General features: G+C 41.7%; 2 protein-coding genes across 4 annotated transcripts; one reads left to right on the top strand and one right to left on the bottom strand.

Moving 5' to 3' along the window:
• Positions 1-197: 197 nt before the first annotated feature.
• Positions 198-13,936, top strand: rps6kb1a (ribosomal protein S6 kinase b, polypeptide 1a). 3 transcript variants are annotated; one of them, XM_041051032.1, is made up of 15 exons: positions 198-442; positions 1,516-1,559; positions 2,875-2,995; positions 5,141-5,209; positions 5,835-5,982; positions 6,189-6,246; positions 7,224-7,324; positions 7,502-7,592; positions 7,716-7,806; positions 7,916-8,023; positions 8,133-8,195; positions 8,354-8,431; positions 8,512-8,619; positions 9,280-9,392; positions 12,790-13,936. In XM_041051032.1, exons 1-15 carry the CDS (start codon positions 371-373, stop codon positions 12,791-12,793), a joined length of 1,269 nt encoding a protein of 422 aa, XP_040906966.1. In that variant the 5' UTR covers positions 198-370; the 3' UTR covers positions 12,794-13,936. The 3 variants fall into 3 exon arrangements, with proteins under 3 accessions (XP_040906966.1, XP_040906965.1, XP_040906967.1); XM_041051031.1 differs by lacking the exon at positions 12,790-13,936 and adding an exon at positions 9,927-12,143 and having other exon boundaries at positions 199-442; XM_041051033.1 differs by lacking the exon at positions 12,790-13,936 and adding an exon at positions 9,927-12,143 and having other exon boundaries at positions 381-442; positions 2,910-2,995.
• A 105-nt stretch (positions 13,937-14,041) lies between these two features.
• rnft1 (ring finger protein, transmembrane 1) lies at positions 14,042-18,764 on the bottom strand. The gene is made up of 9 exons (XM_041051034.1): positions 18,592-18,764; positions 17,481-17,938; positions 17,327-17,403; positions 17,130-17,230; positions 15,950-16,103; positions 15,675-15,833; positions 15,526-15,591; positions 15,332-15,433; positions 14,042-15,188 (listed from the first exon to the last, which is right to left on the bottom strand). The coding sequence occupies exons 1-9, from the start codon at positions 18,615-18,617 to the stop codon at positions 15,054-15,056; spliced, it is 1,278 nt and encodes a 425-aa protein (XP_040906968.1). The 5' UTR covers positions 18,618-18,764; the 3' UTR covers positions 14,042-15,053.
• Between the last annotated feature and the right edge of the window lie 4,965 nt (positions 18,765-23,729).

The raw sequence follows: 23,729 nt of genomic DNA, 5'->3' as shown, positions 1-23,729 counted from the left end.
ATATAATCTTGCAAACACATTTTTAAAAATACATTTAATATCAACTTTATGTTTTACTTGCTCTGATATAATATAATATATGACAAGTGTATTTATTTATTTTTTACGGGACAGGTGACTAAATCCCATCGCATCCTGGTTAAAGTTAAAAGTATAAGTTGTGTGTGAGCCAACTTGAGCCGGGTAGTGCCGGCGGCCGACACTAGATGCTTTTTTTCCTGTTGCCCTGCGCTTGTGTTGTTTTGGTTAGCTGGATGTTAGCCCACGCTTTCTGCTCTGCTGTAGCCGGCTGTAACGGTGATGGCTCTCCCATGAGGCGGGGGAGCGGCTCTGGGCTTTGTGGTTAAACGCCGAGTGAAGCGCCGTGGCCATGGCCGGGGTTTTCGACATCGATTTGGATCAACCGGATGAGAATGTCTCTGACGACGAACCTGAGGACGGGGTGAGTTCACGTTAACGTTGCGGCTAATACCGCCTCTGTTAGCCTGTTAGTTAGCACTTAGCAGCTCCGAGGCCTGCGTTGCTAGCATCAGTGGCCGTGTATCCATTATCGGACGTAGCCTCGCACAACCCTTTCCCGCGAAATCTGGCAGTTCTCCATGAAACACTCACTGTACCGTATTTAAACAAATTCCCTTTTCATTTTTTCTTATTTTAAGTTATGATCTAGCACACACTGTTTCTTCGCTTACACCGGCCAAATACATTCGCATCGAAAGTGTTGGCGGCGGACAGGTTGTTGTTTCCCCTGCACAAGTTAACCCGACCACCGCTCAGGCGCAAGTTAAGGGGAACTTGTCTAATTATGAGTGAACATACAGTGAAGTCAAACACTATCATGTTAGAAAACGTGTTAAAATAGAGAAACGAATCCGCGATAACGAAAGAGAAATATAAACGAATATAGCACGGGTTTTTGCTGGACCGGGCGTATGTGCCTGTCCGATAATTGAGTCACAGATTAGGCGGTCTCATTCTCTGCATCGGTATTCGTCTGTTGTAGGGATGTATGCTACTGAGCAACTAATTACTGGAATGTCACATGCAGTTATGGGTATTTAGCTAGCGTTTTCGACACTGTTAATAAGTGGGACATAAATGAACTCTTAGTAAAGTTGTAATTCTAGCAACAGCACCGGGACTGTGGCTGAAGGACCACTGTCTGCTAGCTGTCTCTCTGCTCACCTAACATTTAGTTAGTAGTTGGTAGTTTTGGTTAGCGTTAGGGATTAGGTAGAACTTTGGTCACTGCTTTATTAGTTATTGGTAACAGACATGTAGAAGAGAAAGTGTGTGGTTATTTAACTAGTTAGGTGATAAGTTAGTTAGCCGTACTGTTAACTTAAAGCTACCAGACAAAAATATTTGGCTAAATGAACAAACACATACAGTTGAACAATGAAACGACCATAATATATCTACAAATAAAGTTAGGTTAGGTTGCTGGTAAATAACATTCCTCCCTTTCAATCCTCGGTGCTGAGTTTTGCTGTCCTGTTGTCCTTTTGCTTTCAGGGCCAGCTCAGTGAATACATGGAGCAGTGCAGTGGCTTTGAATTGTGAGTATAAACAGCACTGAACATCTCTGGGTACCAAAAGAGGGAACAATGACCAACGTTTTTGTTAGGATGACTGGAAATTTTATCACTGAGGACCTGTAAATAACTTAGTCTTTTGATGGTTGAGCTAAAATGAACGGCAGATTAATCAGTTAGTTGATCAATGTGAAATGAATCAGCTATTTTGGTCCTTGATTAATCGGAGTGTTTTAAAATGCAAAAATGTCCCCCCAAATAATAATAATAATAATTGCTGCCTCTCTAATATAATATTTTCTGATCTTCTCTGATTTATATGATTGCAAACTAAATATTTTGGGGTTGTGTACTGTTAATGAGTCTAAAAAAAATACATCTGAAGACTTCACCTTGGGATCTAGGAGACTGTGATGGGCTATTTTCTGACATCGCAAGCATCAAACAAGGAATGGGTTAGCTGAGAAAACTCTTGGCAGATTAATTGATAATGAACATGATTGTTAGTTTCTGCCCTGTTTGATAGCATTTGTGGTACTGTTTTGTTTTTATATTCATCTAGTTACAACATTAGCTCTGAGCAAACTTAATCCAACTTAACCATACTGTCAGACCACACAGATTTAGAGGTGGGTGACAACTTAAAGGGAAAACCCCCATGTTGGATCATCACAAGCCTCCAGAACAGCTTCAGTGCTTTCGGCGTAGTCTGTAGAGCTGTACTGTACAAGTGAACACTGTTCTTTAAAAAGCTATTCCCTCAAGTAGTAGTAGTGGTGTGATGATGGTGGTGGAGAGCACTGTCTAACACTGAGATATAAGGTCACCCATAGGTGTTCAGTTGTGTTGAAATCTCCGGACGGTGAAAATCATAGCATATGATTCAAATCATTCTTATACTTCATTCACACCATTCAGTGGCCTCTTCTTCTCTGTAATGAAGCATCTACATATGTTATTTTTCTCCACTCCTTTATTCAGCTTTGTCCATTAATTTGTCACCCATCCATGTGTACCCAGTAGTGACTGATATTATCTTAAATTAAATTGCCTGACTCTAATCTGGGTCTGTTTGAGGGGCCTTTGTATCAAAAACATTTAGGAACCACTTCAGCACCCATCTCAGTCAGTCTGTTTTTATTCTTAACAACAATACTGTTGTACCTCTGTGAACCTCAGTTTAACCATTACCCATGTTTAGGTTTAGGCCCAAATGCTTGTAACATTGAGTAATACTGTGTGTGTGTGTGTGTGTCTTGGGAATTGTAAACACAGTGTTGAGTGAATGTTTTTGAACATGCTTTTTCCCTTTTTTTTGTTTTGTTCTTTGTCTTGCCAGTAACATGGATGACTGTGAGAAGTTTGAAATTTCAGAGAACAGCGTGAACAAGGGAACAGAGCAGATCAGGCCTGAATGCTTTGAGCTGCTGAAAGTTTTGGGGAAAGGAGGCTATGGAAAGGTGAGACATGTGAAATGTAAATATACATTTGATATGACTGGAAACTGATTCAGCAGAGACTAACAGCTGTGTGGAGCTGTAAAGCTGGGACTGTAATTGTCAGTGAGCACTGTACATCACCCTTTCAAAATCATTTTTTGATGTGGGAAATAAGACTTGTCTTTTTTTGGCTTGCAGCTACAATCAAATTGCCAGTATGTGGGCGAGGACATTGCTGTTGTCTTGAAATTCCAATGGGTGGGAAATTTCTTTAGCCAGACATATCAGTATTTTTGTTCGTTGTCAATGACCTGTTCAACCCCCAGGGTTATAATACTTCTTAGCTGTTAACTCCAAAAAACCCAAAAACAAATCCCTCTTCAGTTTTATCTGTAAGACCTGACATCCTGGAACCATCTCCTGCTTTACCCACATGAAACATAACCATGTTCACCTGGACCCCTTTGTATCTGATGTTGAGACCAATCAATATTTTAAAGATACATATTCTCTAAAGGTCCGAAGGTTTTAGTTTTTCCAGTTGTTACTGAAATGTACAAAGTGTAATGTCTCAGTGTATTGTGAAATTTAAACTGAATTTTTGACTCATCCAGAAGCCAAACACAAACACACTCGTGACCTTCTTTCTACAATGGAAATGAAATACTGTTCAGAAAGTTCACCCCAACACTGCAGCAGAAGTTCCCACAAACGTGTTGCACTTGTAGTTTGCTTTGCTTTCACCTTCTGTCCAGTTCATCCCAAACCAGCTCCACAGGGTTTAGGTCTGGAGACTGTGCTGGTCTTCATCATGTGAAGCCTCCATCTGGTTCTGTTCTTCTAATGTTCCGGGTCATTATCCTGCTATAGGATGAATCTCTGACCAACCAGCTCTGTCCTCCTGTGTTACTGTTACCTGTGTTACTACTTCCTGCAGTGCAGCGTTGTCCTTATAAAGCATCAGAGGGTGTAGTAACACAGTTTGTTCCAACACTGCCTTTGCACACACAGAGGGTTTGGAAGTCATCAACAAACACTGAGTCACCTGAGTGAATTGTTTACATTAACTTTTAAGGCTTCATTTATTTCCACTGCTGCAGAAAAGCAGCATTACATGATTTTTCAGTTCTTGGTGATCGAAAGCTTTTTTCCCTTCTTCTTTGTGGACAGTTTACCATTTAAGGTGATTCACTTCCTGCTCACCTTTCATTAAAACCTGTTAAAATGGTGCTGTTCTAAAACGTTTGACTGGTAGTATACCTTTAGGGAATCTGTCTTGTTCTGGTGCCTTCTATTTGGATGTCAGCGTGTTATTTTTTTTACCAAGTGTTCTGGAAATTTCCTGATGTTCTGTTTTTCTAAACCTAACAATGAAAGTGCACATCACAGTTATTTTGGAAGCATTTTTCACTTAACAAGCAGAAGCGTGACTTATTCTTTTCTTGAAGTGGTTTTGTGCATGACTAAGACGTCATTTTCTGCAACTTGGGAATTTCTCAGCATTACAAAGTAATTACAATTTTTGAAAGACGCTGTCATTTGTTTTGATATTCTTGTGCAGTTACAGAATATATATTGGCACACGTTTGAAGTGCTTTGGTCTTAAAACTGAGAGCAAAGAGTCTTTTAACATTTATGCTGGTACACTGATACTCAAAACACAGACAGTATCGGACCAGTGCCTGGCCTCACTGTAGTCAGAATAATAGCAAATAACAGTCAGTTTGACAAATGGAGACAGTGACCTTTGTTAATTCATTGCTTTGCCGAATAAATACACATAATGCAGCTTCCAAAATTTCTCTGAATGTGTTAAATGGGCTCAAAAGAGAATTTCATTTTTGATTGGCTGCATTTATCCATTGTCTGCCACTTACCCAGAACCAGGTGACAGTAATTAAATCAATTATATTGCTATATAATGCTGGGAAGTGCTAAAAAATGATGAAAAGTATAATTACTCCATATCATTATCATTGTTTTTCCATCATACTTTGGCCGGTTTCACTGTGAAACAGGTCTTTAATTCTTTATCTGCAGTATTTAAAAGGTCTTAAAAGTCTTGAATTTAACTTGGCCAGCCCTGCAGAAAGCCTCTTTAGATGTGTATGGATTTTGTTTGATATGTCAATTTTTTTTTTTCTTTTTCTTTTTTCTTTTTAACAGGTATTTCAAGTTCGGAAGGTCTCAGGTGCTACCTCTGGGAAGATATTTGCTATGAAAGTTTTGAAGAAGGTGAGTGAAAATGCCTTTCATAGGTTTGGCTGAGATTATATTAATATGTAGTGTAATGTAGTTAAACGGAGGGTAGTGCAGTTATTCTCATTAAAGGTAAACCTAACTGCCCCCTAGTGTACATACAAAGTAGTGTAGTGTTATAGAAATAGCATCTGAATGATCTAATTCATATGTACAGAGACACAAGCAGCCTTCATCTATGGGGAATTAGGTCCTTAAATACCCAGCTGACTCATAAGCCTTACACAGCTTTACTGTGTGTACTGTTTCCTATATGCTGTATGTCACTCTGTGTCTTTTATGGTGACGTATTGATGATTTCAGCTCTCTAGCCAAAAGCTAAGCTCAGACCACCCAAAATAATGGCAGCAGGCTTTTTCCCATGAAACCTCAGAGCTGCTGCTTCTGTTCAGCTTGGCCTCCTCTCTGCCGCTAACACAGAGCTAATGTCTGACTTTGCTTGAAAAGCCAGCTCATATTCCCCGAAGCTTGAGGTTTTGGGTTTTTACTGTAGCTACCATCCTGGCGTCCCGATTCCTGCCCTTTGTCTGTAGTTTGTGATGTTGTCACCAGCGAATAGGGTTCAACCCTGACCTCCTGTGCTTTTCTGTCCCCTGCTAAGGCCATGATTGTGCGTAACGCAAAGGACACAGCGCACACCAAAGCTGAGAGGAACATTCTGGAGGAGGTGAAGCATCCTTTTATTGTGGACCTCATCTACGCCTTCCAGACAGGGGGAAAGTTGTACCTCATCCTTGAGTATCTGAGCGGTGAGTATAGTGATGTCCAGTCAAACACGCAGTACAGATCTCTCATGAGCATTGGACAGTGTGCGCACACTGGAAATCAGATTGGCATTTGTTTTTGCTTTGGGTTTTTTTTTTTTTTCTGTGTGTTTTCAGTACAGTGAAATGTGGGTCTATATTTCAACTGTGAATACAATTGACTGACATATTTTGCATGTGGTTTCCTGCAGGAGGAGAGTTGTTTATGCAACTGGAAAGAGAGGGTATCTTCATGGAAGACACAGCATGGTAAGTTAATCACAGTGTCGGTGGTTTGATTCCCTGATCCTCCTGTCCAAACGTCCATTAAGAGACACTGAAGCCAAACTGATCTTGATGGTTAGAGGATAACTTTTCATAGCTGGATAATACCGTTGGCGTGTACTCGGGTTGAACTCTCTGTATTCTGTGCAGTCCATCTTAAATGTTTAAGATGGCTGGAGATAAAATTTGACTTCGGGTTTACTCTGACTCACTTACAGCGTCTTTTCTGAGAAATAATGTCCTAAGAGTGTTTTAAAGCTTTTCTGGTTGCAGGATGTTTGGCTTGAACAGTTTTAAATTTATTTGAATTTTGCATCAGCTTTTCCACTCACAGCTTTATCACACTAACATTAAACTGTTTCCAACTGACTACATTATGAGAATCTTAACAAACACTAGTGTTGCAAATTTTCTCTTCAAGGTCCTTTTTTTCTTGGTTGCTGCTGACTCATGATGCACAGCAGGATCAGAAATGCCTGATGATTGTCACTGTGAACTGTTGTCTCTGGCATATTAATGCTAACAATTACACCTAAAGGGAGAAACAGCAATTACTTTGATTCTGAGCTCAGCACACGGATATATTTTTAAATGTAGCCTTCCTAAGGACACAGATATTCAGTAAGGAAATTAGAACGTTTAATTTTGTGAAAACAGGCAGTCACAGGTGTCAGGCAGTATGGGTGACTGGGAACAGGCAGAAACCTTTCCAGTACACATTGTTCTGTTTTATAAACAGCCTGTGGATGAAAATGGTGATTACATGAACCAAGCTGCTGAATAAATAAGGGTGTGAAATATTCCTTGAATAACCTGAATGACATTTAGAATAACACTATGGCTGTAGATCACTGGGCACTGGTGAACGTTATAATGATGGAGGATTTATAGATGTACTAAATCAGTGAAAGGGTAACTGGGAGAAAACATGATGACCTGACTTCCTCGTTTCCTCTTGACAGTTTCTACCTGGCTGAGATCTCGATGGCTTTGGGTCACCTGCACCAGAAGGGCATCATCTATAGAGACCTGAAGCCTGAGAACATCATGCTCAACAACAATGGTACATAAACTTGAAATGTTCCTCACAAAAGGCAGGCTGGCAAGACCTGCACTTAGCCACACGTCCTTCCCACGTTTTGTTCCCAGAATGAATTCTCTCTCTGTGTAATGTGATACTCTGTCTGTTGTGTGTTTGTAGTTACTCTCATGTTCTTGCTTTGGTTCTGTTTCTTTCTAGGGCATGTGAAGTTGACAGACTTTGGTCTATGCAAAGAGTCCATTCATGACGGAACAGTTACCCACACCTTCTGTGGTACAATTGAATACATGTACGTCATGCAATTATCATGCAGACTTCGTAGATTCAGTTTTTAATAAATCTGAACGTTCATACTCGACACAGTGTGTAGTTCACCTGCTGTACTGGTTTGTCCTTCCCTGTCCTTCCTCAGGGCTCCAGAGATCCTGATGAGGAGTGGACATAACCGGGCAGTAGACTGGTGGAGTCTGGGAGCTCTCATGTATGACATGCTAACAGGCGCAGTAAGTGCACACCACCCGATCCCGTAGCAGCATTGTTAACATAACAAAGTTATCTGATTGAGATAAGAAGCATTTGCTGAACTGTTGTTTCTGACAATCCCGTTCGTAGCCGCCATTCACTGGCGAAAACCGAAAGAAGACGATTGACAAAATCTTGAAATGCAAACTCAGCCTTCCACCTTACCTCACACAAGAAGCCAGGGACCTTCTAAAAAAGGTGAGTTGTAAAATCCATCCTTCTGCACCGCACTCCACTGGCTGGTGTTGTCTCTGCTGAAAGGTTTGGAGAGGCAGAAAAATGGAGTCTTCAAACTTTTCTCTTTCAGCTGCTGAAACGAAATCCCTCATCGCGACTCGGGGCTGGACCAGGAGATGCTGCTGAGGTTCAGGTACATTCACTAACACAAGAGTCACAAGTGTTTGCCTGCAGTGTGTTAACATCCCGGTACTTAATATATTACCTCAAATGAGAATCCTTCTTGGGAAAACCTGATGGTGGTGATGTATGAAGCATGAAGACCTTGCTGCTGTTGTTGTCTTTTCCTAGGCTCACCCATTCTTCCGGCATATAAACTGGGATGACCTCCTTGCTCGCAAAGTAGAGCCTCCATTTAAACCTTTCCTGGTGAGTTTGTCTCTTTATACCCCAGCGTCCTCTGTGACCTGTCCCTGTAAGATAAGTAACTGACCCGCTTCCTTTGGCAGCAATCGGCCGATGACGTCAGCCAGTTTGACTCCAAGTTCACCAGCCAGACTCCGGTGGATAGCCCGGACGACTCCACGCTCAGCGAAAGTGCCAACCAAGTCTTCCTGGTGGGTAACCTGTTCTGTATTGTTCTGTATTGCTACCTCTACTTCTGGCTTTCCAACTTTCCAGAGATTTTCAATCCCTGACAAACCACACAGCTGTTCAGACATAATGCATGATGCAGAGGACAATTATAGATGATTTTGTCTGACAACAAACAGAATTTGTTGTCAGACTCTGTTAGCATCTGTATTTAAAAACTCACTTTGAGTAAGTAATTCAAAGATTGAAGTAAATAAAGGTCTGGTGCAGCATTAACAGCAGTGATGGCGATGATGTGGATTTTTGGATTGGGTGTGTAAAGGAAAGATGGAGGGTTTTTAATAGAACAACGTGGCATTTACTCCTGCCCTTTACATTTTCCGTGTTGTCTGCAAACAAACATACAAGCAGAGGCGAGCTCTTGACATGATGGGGTTTTTTAAAATTTCCTTTTCAACAAGTAGGTCTTACGAGAACCGGTTAATGCATCCCATCTGGTTTAGTCCTGTTGGTTTTCCTGGAAGCTCCACTCACTGTTCCACCACATTGCATGATATGGTTTACTCAGCTTTTCATTGCTCATCATCAGCTGTGGGTTGTTTTTGGAAAGATGGGCTTTGAAGAGGTGGACTCAGATCTCTGTGTTTTTGTCCCCCCCCCACCTCCCCCCTTCCCTTCCCCAGGGTTTTACATATGTAGCCCCATCTGTGCTTGAAAACGTCAAAGAGAAATTCTCCTTCGAACCAAAAGTGCGCTCACCGCGGAAGTTCCCAGGAAGCCCGAGAACACCTGTGAGGTAACAGCAAGTTGTTTTTGTCTCTGGCTCCACTGAATTTCCCTCAGTCATTTACAGATTTCTCCCACAGCGAGTCCTCCCCACATCGATGACTCACTTGCTGACCTTGTAAACGTAGCCTGCTTGGCCCAAATAAATCCGTCGTTTGAAGTGTAAATAAAGGTTTCTTTCAAATGTCACAACAGGAATCCTCCAAAGGCTTGAAACAATAAATCATAACATTCATTATGGGTCAGATAAAGTGGGGATCAGCTGTGGAAACTGGGTTGAGTTGAATTTGAAATAAGAGAACACTTACTCATCAGGCAGATACAGGAAATTCTGAGGTTTTAGAGTGACTGGCCTTTAGTATTTTTCCAGGTATGTTTTTCTCTCTGAATAATTTGGTCCAGTGATAGCCGTGCGACGCACATAACTGCCTCGGTGACCTTTCAAAAAAAAAAAAAAAAAAAAAAAAAAAGAGCCGGTGTGTCACGGACAATAGCTCAGAGGAATAATGGGAATAAAAGTTTCTCACATCTTACTCTTCAACAGTCCGGTGAAGTTTGCAGGAGGGGACTGTTGGCCCCGGGGACCCACAGTGACAGGCAGCCCATGCATGCTGTCCCCTGGCAGCTCAGGAGAGCAACCCATGGATGTGTCAACAGTGGAGCAAATGGACACAAGCAGCAGCGGCACCTCCGAGGCCTCGGCGCCACTTCCCATCAGGCACCCTTCGGGCATCAATGCGGGGCCCTACAAAAAGCAGGCCTACCCCATGAACTCCAAGCGGCCCGAACATCTTCGAATGAATCTATGACGCTCGGCTTGCCTGCGAACATTAGGACTCTTCCAATTCCTCCTCTCCTTCCCTTTTATCATTTTCTTTCAAAGAGACTTGTAGAATTTTTTTTTTTAAAAATTGACTGACACTGTCAACACCGATCACCAGCTCTTCCAGCAGCGCCTTCCCCTCTTTGGCCTCCAAAAAACCCTCCTGACTCAGCCTGGCCTCCTCAGCCTGCCACAGATAATCAGCCGTTAACTGCAGAACAGTGGATATAAAAAGTCTGCACACCCCTGTTAAAATGACAGGTTGCTGTGATGTAAGAAAATGAAACTAAGATAAATCATTTCTGAACTTTTTCCACGTTTGATGTGACCTATAACCTACAAAAACAAAGTGAAACACTCTCTTATAACCTCTTTTAACCAATCACATTCAAACTCATTTTACTAGTAGTTAGTATACACCTGCCAGCGATTAAAGTGACTGGTTAAGCCCAGATAATGTTCAGCTGTTCCTGGAGGACTTGTTCCTCTTCTTGGTTGCATCCATGGTCCACAAAGAGCTTCCTAAGCATGAAGGGGATCTCACCGATGAAAAGGTACCAATCAGGAGAGGGGCACAGATGAATTTTTAAGGCACTAGCTATACCATGGAGCTCAGTGAAGACAGTCATCAACAACTGGAGAAAATATGGCACAACAGTGACATAGCCAAGACCAGGAAGTCCGTCCAAAAATGGATGAAAAGACGAGGAGAAAACTGGTCAGAGCGGCTGCTAAGAGGCCAATGGCAAAATGAAAGGAGCTGCAGGAATTTCCTGCAAGCTGTTTGCTCCATGTGCTACATGTGACACAGCAGTCTCCAGTATTCTTCATATGTCTGGGCTTTGGAGTAGGGTGGCAACATGGAAGCCTTTTCTCACAAAAACTAAACATCCAAGCCTGGCCCCAACTTTGGCTTTTGTCAGGGTGGAATGAATTATGATTAACTTCAGATACCAGTGGGTTTTAGTACAAACCCCTCAGGCGTCTGCTAGAAAGCTGAAGGTAAAGAGGAATTTCACCTTTCAGCATGACAGCAACCCAAAGCACACATCCAGATCAACAAAGGAGTGGCTTCAAAAGAAGATTAAAGGTTTTGGAACAGCCCAGCAAGAGCCCAGACCTGAATCCAATAGAAAATCTGTGGGGTTACAGGAGGCCTGTGCGCAGGAGATGCTCTTACTGTCAGAAAATCAGAAGTCGCCTCATCAGAAGTCAGAAGTACTAGTTTGTGGGTGTTTACAATTATGCAACCAGATTATACGTTTTTAAATGTTTTTCAACAGTTTCGGTTTGTTTTTCAGTTTAATCTTATAGGTTATAGGCCACACTAAAGGGTGGAAACATTTCTGAAATGATATATCTTGGTTTTGTTTTTTATGTTACAAAAGCCTTCCATTTTAACAGGGGTGTGTGGGCTTTTTGTATCCACGGTGGGTGTGCTGTCAGTCTGAAGAGTGGTGTGAGAGAGGGGTGCTTCTCAATGAAAGTTTGATTTGCGTGTTTGGCTGGGTAATGCCAGCTGATGAGTGGGCTGAGGTGGTTTCGGTGTACTCAACTGGCATTATCGTATGATTTTACTGGTGCTCTTTTATCCTCAAGTCTGGACAATGTTACTTTTAATGTTTATGACTAGTTGCCTCCATTTACAGCGAACAGAAATTGTTTTTGTTTTTTTTTTATTTCTCCCTGAACATGCCAGGCTTGTGTAGTTTGTTTGATGATCACTTTGTGATAAGAACCTGCAGGTTACACTGTCCGTAGGTAGAGTTACTGCATAACAATTCCACGATGAACACAGCATTCCTTTATGTTTGAGGAAGTGAATCACTTTGCCTTTGTCACTGGAGCGCGTGGTCAGGGGCAGGTGGGGCACGACTTTCGGAGAAAAGCAGCTGTAAAAAAAAAAAAAAAAATATTCAGATGAAGGCATCTCTTCCACTGCAATCAATTGTAAATGCTGGCGCTGCTTTCTTGGCCCGACTGGAATGCTTTCTGTAGGAGACCTGTCCAGAAGCACTGTTCACTTTCTTTGTGTTGAATGTAAACAGACTTTAAAAGCCTTTTTGTGTGTCGCTAAATTATCCTGCGCTTCGCACCGCTGACCCCCTGCAGCATTTTTTTTTTTTTTTTTTTTACCTCTTCTACTCACGCAGTTACCACGGTCATGGTAGGAGACCAACAAACATGTCGACCCAAAATACGCTCAGCCAAACTGATATCACTGCCTTCTACTGATTCATGTCTTGTGTGCTTTGCGTATGCTTTGTGTGCATTGACAGTGATAGGGCTCTCAGTGTTAGAGGGGGATAAACCCACACTTATGAGTGAACCATTTATTAAAAGGTGTTTTAACGGAGATGTTTGACCTGTGTGGGTGTGATGTGAAGCTGTGGTATGAGCCTCTGGAGTAAAGCCATTCGACGCGCTGTCAGATGCAGATTCCCGTGACACTAATTGAAAATTGAATGCGTGAAAACGAGCTTGTGTTTGAATGGCTCCCTAATGATTCTTCTTATCCAAATACTTGGTGTTTTGAATTGACCAAAAGCTGTTTCAGTGAACCAAATGATTTTTTTTTTTGCAGGTAAACAAAACCCTGAACAACTACTGTAGAAGTGTCACTCTGTTTTTTGTAAGGACTACAAGGTTCAGAGGTCAAGCGTGTTTTTCCTCATGCATCATTTTTACTCATATCTATCTCGGGACATTTTAACGTGTTTCTTTGCAGATTTTTTTTTTTTTTTTCTTCTACATTGGTGAAGCTTGTGTAAAGGATGCAGAGATCAAAGTTTGAATATGGATCAGTGTGTCACTCAGCTGTTTCACTCCACTTGTTACTCGACTTAGTTCATATTTCTTCTTAGTTTATATTTATTTAAAGCGCCATTGTGTTTCCACTGCGATGTCCACACTATGCAAACAAGGTATTTATTATGTCGTATTATTTAGATGAGGCAGCAGAATGTGTGATTATTATGTTATTTTGTCCTAATGATAATAACCATATAGGGAATGACACTCTTTCCACTGAACATGTCTTTTGGCAACCTCAGATGCAGCTTTGTTTTCTTGGTTTTTAATTCTAAAATGACCATTGACCTAAATGTCTTACAGTATTTATTGTGAAGCAGAGTATTCAAGGTTTTTTCAGAAAATATTTTGATACCTTAAGACTTTCCTTGCTGAAAACTTGAACTTCAGTTTGTCTTTTTGCAGTGCTTAAAGGAAGGACAGTTATTGTTCCGATGGGAATGGCTTTGTGCCTTTGCTGACAGAGAACTGTGTATGTACAGTATGCTGTATATTGTAAATGTGTGTGGAAATGGCTGGTGTCAATCCTGAAGGGTCACTGTCTTTTAAATCTCTCAAAGATTTCTTTGCTTCATCAATATGATCTGACTCCGTCAAGTCAGGCTTGGGAAACTAAAAAATTACACACATTGCCTCTGTTCAGGTATGTTTGAGAAACATCCTTCACACTTAAATGCTTGACGTCAACTGTGTTATCAAGCTTATTTCAGGTGGGAAACACCATCTCTGAGTAGAAGAGGTGTTTTAATCAGTGGTGAGCGTTGGATGATATCATTTCTCAGCCCTAGATCTGCCCCTTCACATGGGAAATGCTAATATGTATCATGTACATAATAAAGTCAAAACACAAAATGAATGCATCTTGTTTCTGAGCAGTGTAGGACAAAGAAAATTGGCAATCTGTTTATTTAAACTGTACACCATAGTCACATTATTTAAATGTCCGTCTAAGACAACCGCTTTAAGGCTTAGCTGTTCACTGAGTAACTGATTCTCATTGGTCTTCATGAAACAGGTCACAGACGTCATTCAAATGTATCTTTATTCAGATAGTTTATGGATCTAAATGGATAAAAATAACACAGTGAAATGATTTTCGTACATAATAAAATAGATGTTTATCCCGGTCTTTGGTTTTTACAAAAAACGAGGCTACGTCACCTCTATAGAAAAATAATTTATGTGTAAATCAGTCTTACAAGCTTAGTTGCATCCTTTTTTACCAGTTGTGGACAAAAAAACCCCCAAAAAACTAGTCACCAAAAGTTGAAAGCAAAAAGCAAACTGTTCAATCATCACATCAATAGATTCTTCATCCTGGTCACTACTGGACCATGTGACGTTACTGTGTGCTTGGCTTCCTAAAAGCCTCTGCACTGTGCTAGTTGTCAGCCCTCCAGTCTCACATTTACTTTAACCTGTTGAAGCTGAACGATGCATCTGAAGCGGTCCTGAGCAGAGGTACGCAGCTGCTTGCCTCTGCACATATTTAGTTACAAATCGGGAAAGTCGCGACCACAATTTAGAAAACACTGGATAAGACAAGGTTCATGTGTCGCATGTTTGTTCAAACGTATGATGGAGGAAAAAATGTGTTTAAAATACTTGATTTTAATATACTTCTCTGATGTTCCCATATTTACAAGTAGAAGATACAGTGGAAGTAGAACAATTTGCTGCCCCATGAGGAAAGTTTAGATTAACATTAAAGGGAAATAAAAGAGGAAACAACTTAAAACAGAAAAATCAAAAACCACTTAGGGGCATGAAAATAATTGACTTTCAGTTGTCTGTCAGAGTGACTGTAGGGTAGGGATGCACTGGTAAATAAGCCAGAAACATGCCTACTGTAGGTGCAAGTTGTGTGCCCTTAACTGACCTCGGCCCGCAGCAGGCACAGCCCTTAAACTGATGAAAGAAACAGTGTGTACAACATTACTCGTCAGTGGGGTTCCACAGCCGCAGAAAATCACAGATTAAATACAAGCTAATACCAATGTCCCACACTCGAAAGCTCCCCTCCCGTGCCCCCGTCGATCAGTAAATCTGCAGGTGTGGAGATGTGGCTCCGTCCCTCCATTTATAGACTTTTTCTGTGATCACGGTGCGGCAGAGAGGGCAGCTCTTCTCCCGGTTAAACCACAGAGCGATGCATTCGTCACAGAATATGTGCTGCACAACAGAGAGAAGGAGAGACGTCTCTGACAGATGACTGAAAGATTTATATCTGCCTCTTGATGCCTACATGGCCCATTAGAGAAAAGTACTACAGTACCAATTACAATGGTATGACAGGTCCTGTAATGTGCTTTTACCTGACAGAGAAGAGCCCGAGGCTCCCTGTACTCTCCCTGACAGATGGGGCAGACGCCTCCAGCCTCACTGCACTGACTCCTAGTGGCTGCTGTGCCTGTGTGCTGAGGAACAAAAAAAAACAAAACAGCCTTAACACAGCTGGTTACTGATTCTGACCGCTGACTATTTAATGAAGAAGTTGTTTAACACTGACCTCGCCCTTCAGGAAAATCCTCACAGTTTTCAGTAAAGATGTCCACTGTCCGTACAATCCTAAAAGCTGAAAGGGAGAGGAAAAGTTAAAAAAGTAAAGAAACAACTTTACCACAAAGATCCACTGCTGTTAGGTTTCAGTGATCACACCTTCAGTATGAGGTAGAGCAAAGCCAGCAGGACCCCTAGTGTGAGTCCAGGGGTGCCGTCAGCCTCCTGGTAGGTGACCAGGTAGCGGAACCACAGTGAAACTGGAGCCATGGCCTGGTGCACCTGACCCAGCTCCTCAGTCAGCATCAGCCACCTCCCCTGGAGACATAAAAACACAAAAGAGAACTACTGAGCCAACGCTGCCAAGACACAGCATGTCAGTGACATCTCTTCCTCTTAATGAGCAATCCCAAGAACAAATCCGCTGGTCTTACCTGGGTTCTGTAGGTCACCAAAGAAGATGGCAGCAGCAGAATAAGGCACTTAATCCCCATAAAGAGGAACTTTATTATGAAGTTGGTAATGCCGACTGCCCATAGAACCTCCCAGAAACCCAGTGGCTCAATGGTTGGGCTGAGGAAGATGAGGCTGGAAGGAGGGTGACAGTTATGTTAGGTGGCACAATCCTCTTTACCACATTTCACAGGTTAAAATAAACTGCAGTACACATGGGCAGCATATACTGCCATGTGTACTGTACAATCCACAGTGGTCAATATGGCACAGTATAGATTTCTCTGTACTGTTTGTACCAGTAAAGAAAGAAGTTTGATGTTTAAGTCGTGAGCTATTCTGGACATTTAAATTAGCACTGTGTGTGTGTGTGTGTGTGTGTGTGTGTGTGTGTGTGACAGCTTACTCATGCTTATTCACTGTACTGTTCAGACCAATGTAACCAAACCTCATCCTTCTTACAATGTTCTTTGACTTCCTCAATCCAGCTTAAAGCAAGTAAAACTGCAAACAGTTATATATATATATATATATATATATATATATATATATACATATATATATATATATATATATACATATATATATATATATATATATATATATATATATATAAAACTAACCCTTTTGTTTGACATTACATTTAATGCTGAAATGATAAATGCTATAATGTTTTAGATGAACCTGTATGTACATATTGTGAATGACTCCCTCTGATGTATTTACTGACTTCATTTTTGTCTGTATCTTTGCCTTTTTTTTAACAGGTTTATATCGACCCTTATTCTTCTACAGTCCAGGTAGGACAACAGAGAAACACACAGTGGGGCTTAAACATTTTTTCAGCTGTTCCTATCTCACTGACCTTATTCTCTCTGTCTGTCCATTTTCCTTCTCTTGACATGGTTTTAATGTACTGTCATGTGAAGTGTAGCATGTCGTGTACTGTTTATACCAGTAATGAAAGAGATTTGATGGTTTAAGATATGAGTTCTACTGGATTTCAGAGCTGTAGTGAAGTCACCCCAAGGACAGATAAATTAGTACTGTGTTCTTACTCAGACAAACTGAATTATATAGTCCAAAAACAGGCTGGTCACGGGAAACATTCACACAGTCTTGTTCAGGATAACTAATGTGAGATCATGATTTGAGCCTTACCAGTTGTAAAGTGTCTCAGTGAGAAAAGTGTAGTAAAGCAGAAGGGTGGAAGAGATCAGGAAGAGCAGCAGCCATACACACTGCAGCTTTGAGTGATGATCCTGAGGGCGCACACAGGCAAGAAAAAAACATTCAGAAATCTAACTGCAAAGATCATTTGCATCATGAGTCAGTGGCTTTTTCTGTCTGTGACCTACCTGAAGAAAAACTTGAGTTTGAATGCTTTTATTCACATATAAAAAAGTTGTGAAGAGGCCGACCCCAACTGCTAGACCTGGTAAATGAAGAGAAAGATTATGATAGACTGTGTTCACTGCTTCAAAGAAAGTGCTTTTCATAACTCATACTCACCAAGAGCATGCTGGATGACCAGTTTAGCACACAGTATGACAAGGAAAGGAAGACTCTTTTGGAGCCAGCGGAAGAGACAGCGAAGCTCAGACAAGGAGGCGCTGGGTTCTCCTGAGTCCAGATCAGAGTCAGATGGGTCAAGCTCAGGCTCCGAACTGGAGTGATGCTGTCCCCGATTATGTCCGTGTGAATGTGAATGGGAGTGGCTGTGGGAGCCGATTCTGGACCTCCTGGATGATGTGCCTCCACTAGACTCCCCAGACCCGCTTGTCATGGGTATCCGCACCTCACTGCTGTCAGGGTTGGCAGCAGCTGCACCAGGGACTGGTGTCCTTGTGAGAAGCTCTGGTTGCAGAGTTAGGGATAAACCATTTCCTGCATGAGCGTCCCGCTCACTTGAGTTAGGCTGCATTACAGTAGGAGACTCCCTCAGCTTCAGTACTCTTCTGGAATCACTCCTTTAACACAAAAGACAAATCTTTGAAGCCTCAGGCACAATGTGTCCAGTATTAGCAGTTATTACAGCTGTACTGACAAGTTATATCACTTCTAGTTAACTGATGACTGTAGACTGTAGATTTGAAGATTGTTGGTTATTTGTAGATACACGAACTATATAGCTGTGTTTTGTTTAAAGTCTCTGCAGTTATCTTTGGGCAGTAGGTTCCCAAACAAACAAACTAGTCACTGATGCCTTTATTTGACAGACAAAGTTTAAGTGTTTAGATTAATCATGAACTCGCTGGCAAATAAAGACGACAGTATTGTGTGGCATAGTTTCCACAGAGATCATTGTTGGGTTAGCTGGAGTTTTGTTTGCTAACTGAAACTGAATAGATAAGTAGGCAAAACTGAAAGTGTTAAAACGTTACCTCGACTCATCCTGATCGCCTCAACCTTTATACAAGGGTTTTTGAAAGCTAATTACCGTTAGCTCAACTAAACCTCATCATCAGTTATATCAGTCATTTTCAGGCAATAACCACAAAAGTGGTGGCAGAGACAGATAAGACAGCTGGCCGTTTCCTGCACAGTAGCTGGGCTGTCGTTAGCATTAGCGGCTAACAGATGTTTTCTATCAGGTCACACGGCCGTAAAAGCTTCAGCTCACCTGTCATTCTGCACCCGGAGTTTCATGGTAAGCTCTCAGTCCCCATCTAATACAATGTCAAAGTCGCCAAACGAAACAAAAGCAAAAGTAAACTAAAAAGAAAAGCAAGTTGTTTGCTTTCAGGCTTAGCTATGAACTGCTCATTCAGACATCTTGACGTTGTTTACGACAGCAGACGTCGCGAACTTCTTCTTCTTCTATTATGGTTCGATGACGCTCGGCAAACAGCTTTGAAGTGCATTGCCGCCACCTTCTGGCTTGGAGTGCTGTTACAGAACGGTTATTTTACTAATACATTCAAATCTCCTCACAATTCGAGTGTTTCCTAAAAATTTGAGCGTTGCCCTACATCACCTGAACTCCTCTGCAACATTTATCTACTGTCATGTGATTCCTTTGGCATGAAGATTTATAGTGAGGCCAGCATAAATACAGGCTATAAGCTCCACTGTTTCCACTGTTTTATGTACTGTTCAGTGACCAAACTTCATCCGTTATAATATTCTTTGAGTTCCTCTGTCCAGCTTAAAGCAAGTAGAACTGCTAATAGTTCCCTGTATCTATACTGCCGGATTATCTCTAACCCTTTTATTTGACATTACTTTTAACTAAGGAACGATAATGAATGCTATCTCTCCTCTATTGTCCAGTGTTTTAGATGCAGCCACAATGACAAGGGGATTGCCCCCAGTCTGTATTTTCTCCCACTTGTTTTCCTATCCCTTTGTCTCTCAGGGATTTCAGTTGTTTCTTTCAGAGCCAGTAGCACTTTTCTTGCTGTGTGTATAATTAGCTCAGTGTTGTCTTTCACCTGTATTCTGTACTGTTTAACTAAGCAGCCGACACCCTGGAACACATCCTTGTACTGTCTCACTATCACAGCATGGGGTCCTGCACCTCTGTCCATGTGTTTTTCAGAGGTGCCCCCAGGGGTCACCAGAGCACTGTCAGTGACATGGACTCTCTTTATAAGCTGTAGCCCTTTGCTCTTACAGCAAGGATAGAATGTCTGTCCTCCTCTAGGACAAACAGTGAGCCAAAGGTGCATCCTTCCCCTGAAAGAGTGGCTCTGAACACATCCTGAGGATGGGGCTGGTTGGCTGTTTACACTCTAAAGTTGTCTGTCTTAGGTTCTGGGCTTTATGCTCAGTTTTTAAAAAGTATTTCTTTAGCAGAACATTTACCTCTGCACCAGTTTAGACAGTGGAATGTGCTATCCATTAATCCTCAATGCCTGAACTTTCAGGTTTTTGTGGACATTACCCACTAATTTCAACTCCTCAGGTGGACATAAATGATTTGGATTTGGCGTAAAATAAATATTCAGTTCACACACTGAAACATTCCAACAGTGGAGAGCATTAATATTTAATATGCATACAGTAGATTCCCTGAAATGTTTAACTAAAGTTTAAGAGTTTGTTAGTGTGATTGCATTAGTTATATGAACTGGAGTTGGGCGAATATGAATTGATGAGGCTATTTGATTCTCTTCCTGCTGTCAGGCTGTGGGAGCCAACAAACTTACAGTTTGAACATGTTGTTAGTCTTCCTCCATAGCCTGGTGTGTCTGGGCCCCCGACCAGCCATCTGTTTTTTTCATCCAGCAGCTTGGGCTGCCTGCCTGCTCATGCTGACCTGCAGCTAAAGGCAGCTGATACGATCTCCCACAGTTTAATAAATTGGGAGAATCAAAGCAGGAGAGGGGAAAACTGCTTTTGAACTTCCTATAATCTCCTCGGTGACAGACTGTGTTTGGTAAATTATAGTCCCTTCATTTCCTCCACTGGGGTTTAACTCGGGGTAACAAAGGCAACTCTAAAAGTTACAGAGCATGATGACTTTTCATTATGTCATCTGGAGGAAATCGAAACATTTATTCATTATCATTTTGCAGGTCTTTTGCTGTGTTACTAATCTGTTTAATTAGCTTTCAGCGAAGCAGCTGTCTTGATTGGGCAGCGGTAGAGGAACTACTCAGACACCTGAGCAATAGTACCAATACCACAGTGTTAAAATACTCCATTAGCAGTAAAAGTCTTGCATTCAGAATTATACTTGACTGGAAAATGAAATATTTAGATTGAATGTCAGTGCGACTCGTATGCTTTCAAACCTCAAGACATTTCAATTTAAAATGTCTTACGATGCCAGCAAAGAAAAATCACCTATAAATTATACAGAACTGCCAGTATGTTTTCCACAGAACAGGATCTGAGCCTCTTTGAAGGTTTTTAACAGGAGTCCTTTGACCCGTTTCTGCTAAAGAGGTTTTGTTTTCTTCAGTGTCTGTCTTGGGATTGCTTAGAAACTGTACGAGCATGAAGTCAGCGAGTGTGGTGAAAGGAGGTTAATGTAGTACGCCTGTCAGAGCTGTTCCCCAGCTCTATCCCGTGCCCTGTAATTGTGTTATTGCACTATAGAATTGTCAGTAGAGTTGTACTCCCCCCAGTCAGGACACTGGAGTAAAGTCTGTGGATGGAGGTTAACTTGACGTATAAATTGCTATCTGCCAAGATGAATGGAGCTCGCCAGAGAGCAGATGAGGAGAGCAGTGACCTGACATCACTTCTGACAGACTCCGTATATCCCCTGTCATCTCTCTCCCTTTCTTTCTCTGTACACGATGCCAGCTGCTGCTCCCTCTCATGTCTTACTGGATCTACCAAAGACTCAATGGTAACACTGTCCTGTCTTTCGTCTGTACATTTGTTTTGTGTGCGTGTCCATGCACATCAGAGTGATTCACTATTTTCAGCTGCCTGTTCACTTGTATTATTATTTAGGACATTTGTAGCAAATAGCATTTCACAATCTGAGTGCGTGCTGAGTTGCTTTCTGGACTGATTTCCAGAAGATTTGCAGTAACACAAGGAGCTTACTTGTGCTATAAGCACTTCTTGCATTAGCAGGGTTTATAACTGCAGCCTGTTGAACACCTGTTACTTTTCTGCATCAGTGATTCAATAATATGTCGACAGTTGAGACGAAGGATTTGATGACTCGCTGTGTAATGTTTGGGTTTTAAGCTGCAGTGTGTGCACACATGCCGTCACATGTCATCTAGCAGGTCAGTGTTGAAGTGGGAAGAAGAGGAGGACTGGCTGGCCTTTTAGACCACATTCATAGCAACTGGAGACCCTCCAGTTTGCTGAGTCAGAATCCGAGGACGCACTTTGGTTATTAATGTCTGGAACTGGCAAGGTAACTGACATTAAACCACTGAAGATTAAATAATAAATAGTCTCTAATGTGTCTGAAAATGTGATTTGACACGATACATCTGACGAAAATAGCAGATGGAAGTTCCAAAGGTGCTTTGACATTATTTGTCCATAAACATGTGCTTTAATGAGACCCATATTACACAGCCACAGGCCTGTCCATGTTATGCCAATGGGAAGGACACATTTCCTAATTTGCAGCCGTGATTTATGTCTTTATGTTCCCAAAGGAGTCTGCAGTCACTCTGGTGTGTGTGTGTGTGTGTGTGTGTGCCCTGAGTACAGGCCCAGGTATGACTGTGTGTAAACTAATCATACCTGACCATTTGACATTTCACTTGTCAAAGCTAAATAATTCTTAATCATGCTAACAACATCCACATGTGTAAAATAAACCAGCAGACGTGTTGACACATATGAGCCAGCAGGGTGAGATGACTGTTTGAATGGTTACTGTTCGCTCATTTCATTATTCTGTTTTTTTCTGTAAGAGAAAATGTTTTTTTTTTATAGTCCTTAGATGATTCTTTACTAACATCCTGTCAGACTGCTGTTATCAGTTGCCAGTTGTTTCCCAGTTGCTAGCAGTTTGTTTCGTGTCTTCTCTGAACAGTTCACCTCTTAACCCATTTAAAACAGGCTTTTATTAATTTTTTTGGCATTACTGCTTACACCATAACTAATTAATTAAAGGGACTGATTAGGATTGTATACTGACTGTATAATCCATTCTGTGAAAATGTCCCCCAGAATTACAGCTGTGGGTGTTCAGCATTACATGGTAGGCCTTAACCAACATAATCGCTGACAGGATTTTTATAGCATTTCATACAGACATAAAAGGCAGTTTCCCTGTGTGCAGCAGCACCAAATATTACCCCAGGCCTTCCACTTATAAGACATGCATCATAAAGACAGACCTGCAGAGCATCAAAGACACTGAAGGACAGAGTCTTTCTCTGATGCTCAACACCAGCCTCTTGTTGGTCAGTGTTTTTCCTTAACATCCAGCAGGGGGCGCTGTATGATAAGTGATGAAAGGAGGTGCTGCCGTGCACAGATGCATCATTCTTTCAGTAGCGCACAGTAACACTACACAACTGCTGCTACAAAATAAAGAGTGTAAACAATTAATATAATTTTAAGACTGCTAATTTGAAACTCAACAATAGCTGGACACTACTGTAGGCTGACGCTGTGATATACTGTTTATGTGAGATAGAGATACGTCTTCTTATAATTAGCTGTCTTTAATCAGCCATCACCAACCATCAAAATGTGCTGAAGAGCTGAAGAGCATAAACCCATAATACCAGCTGTAGAGAGAGGTGAAGAGCAGATTAATGTTCTCTGTGCTCTTTGCACATCCTCACAGCATAAGGTGAAAAGAATCGTCTTACGGTGACCTCTGGGTGCCACTGCTTATTTAAAATATGCACCACCTCCCCCCTGTCCTCCTCTTCCTCCTTCTCCCCCTCTTCAGGCCTGGTAACCATTCACACCAGTTTGCTACAATGCCAATGGCATGGCTGCACGGCCGTCGTCCTTTTCTCTTTCATCTTAAGAGATGGGCCTCTCTCCAGCCGCTGTAGAAAAAAAAAAAAACCCCACAGCCTTATCGGCCACGACACGGCCTCTCAATTGTCAATCTGATAGATGTGCGCAGCCTGGATCTAGGCCACTGAATTGGTTGTGGAGGCTCCTAGTTACTCACCATGGATCCACATCGCTGCTCACATCTTGTTGTTGTTGCTGTGCCGTAATTGTTTTGTTATTGCGGCTCAGAATGGGTGTAACACTGTGTCCATTTAAGTGTTCACATAGCACCCGTCAGCTTAATGTTCCCGACCTGGTACATTTGTTCAGTGTCACCATGACCAGAGACACGGCAGAGTATTCACCTCCAAACAATTC

This window comes from Toxotes jaculatrix, chromosome 12 (genome assembly GCF_017976425.1).
Source record: "Toxotes jaculatrix isolate fToxJac2 chromosome 12, fToxJac2.pri, whole genome shotgun sequence".
In the NCBI taxonomy this organism is placed as follows: Eukaryota; Metazoa; Chordata; class Actinopteri; family Toxotidae; genus Toxotes; species Toxotes jaculatrix.
The sequence above is the reverse complement of the archived record's forward strand: the minus strand, read 5'-3'. Positions and strand labels throughout refer to the sequence as shown.

Excerpts from the sequence above, each read along its gene's own strand:
- rnft1 (XM_041051034.1), bottom strand. The coding sequence starts at position 18,617 with ATGAAACTCCGGGTGCAGAATGACAG. Across the intron at positions 16,104-17,129 it reads ACTGAGACACTTTACAACTG|CCTCATCTTCCTCAGCCCAA; the intron begins GTAAGGCTCAAA and ends CCCTCCTTCCAG. Across the intron at positions 15,592-15,674 it reads TGCTCTACCTCATACTGAAG|CTTTTAGGATTGTACGGACA; the intron begins GTGTGATCACTG and ends TCTCCCTTTCAG.
- rps6kb1a (XM_041051031.1), top strand. The coding sequence starts at position 371 with ATGGCCGGGGTTTTCGACATCGATTTGGATCAACCGGATGAGAATGTC. Across the intron at positions 7,807-7,915 it reads ATGACATGCTAACAGGCGCA|CCGCCATTCACTGGCGAAAA; the intron begins GTAAGTGCACAC and ends TCCCGTTCGTAG. Across the intron at positions 9,393-9,926 it reads AGCCCGAGAACACCTGTGAG|TCCGGTGAAGTTTGCAGGAG; the intron begins GTAACAGCAAGT and ends ACTCTTCAACAG.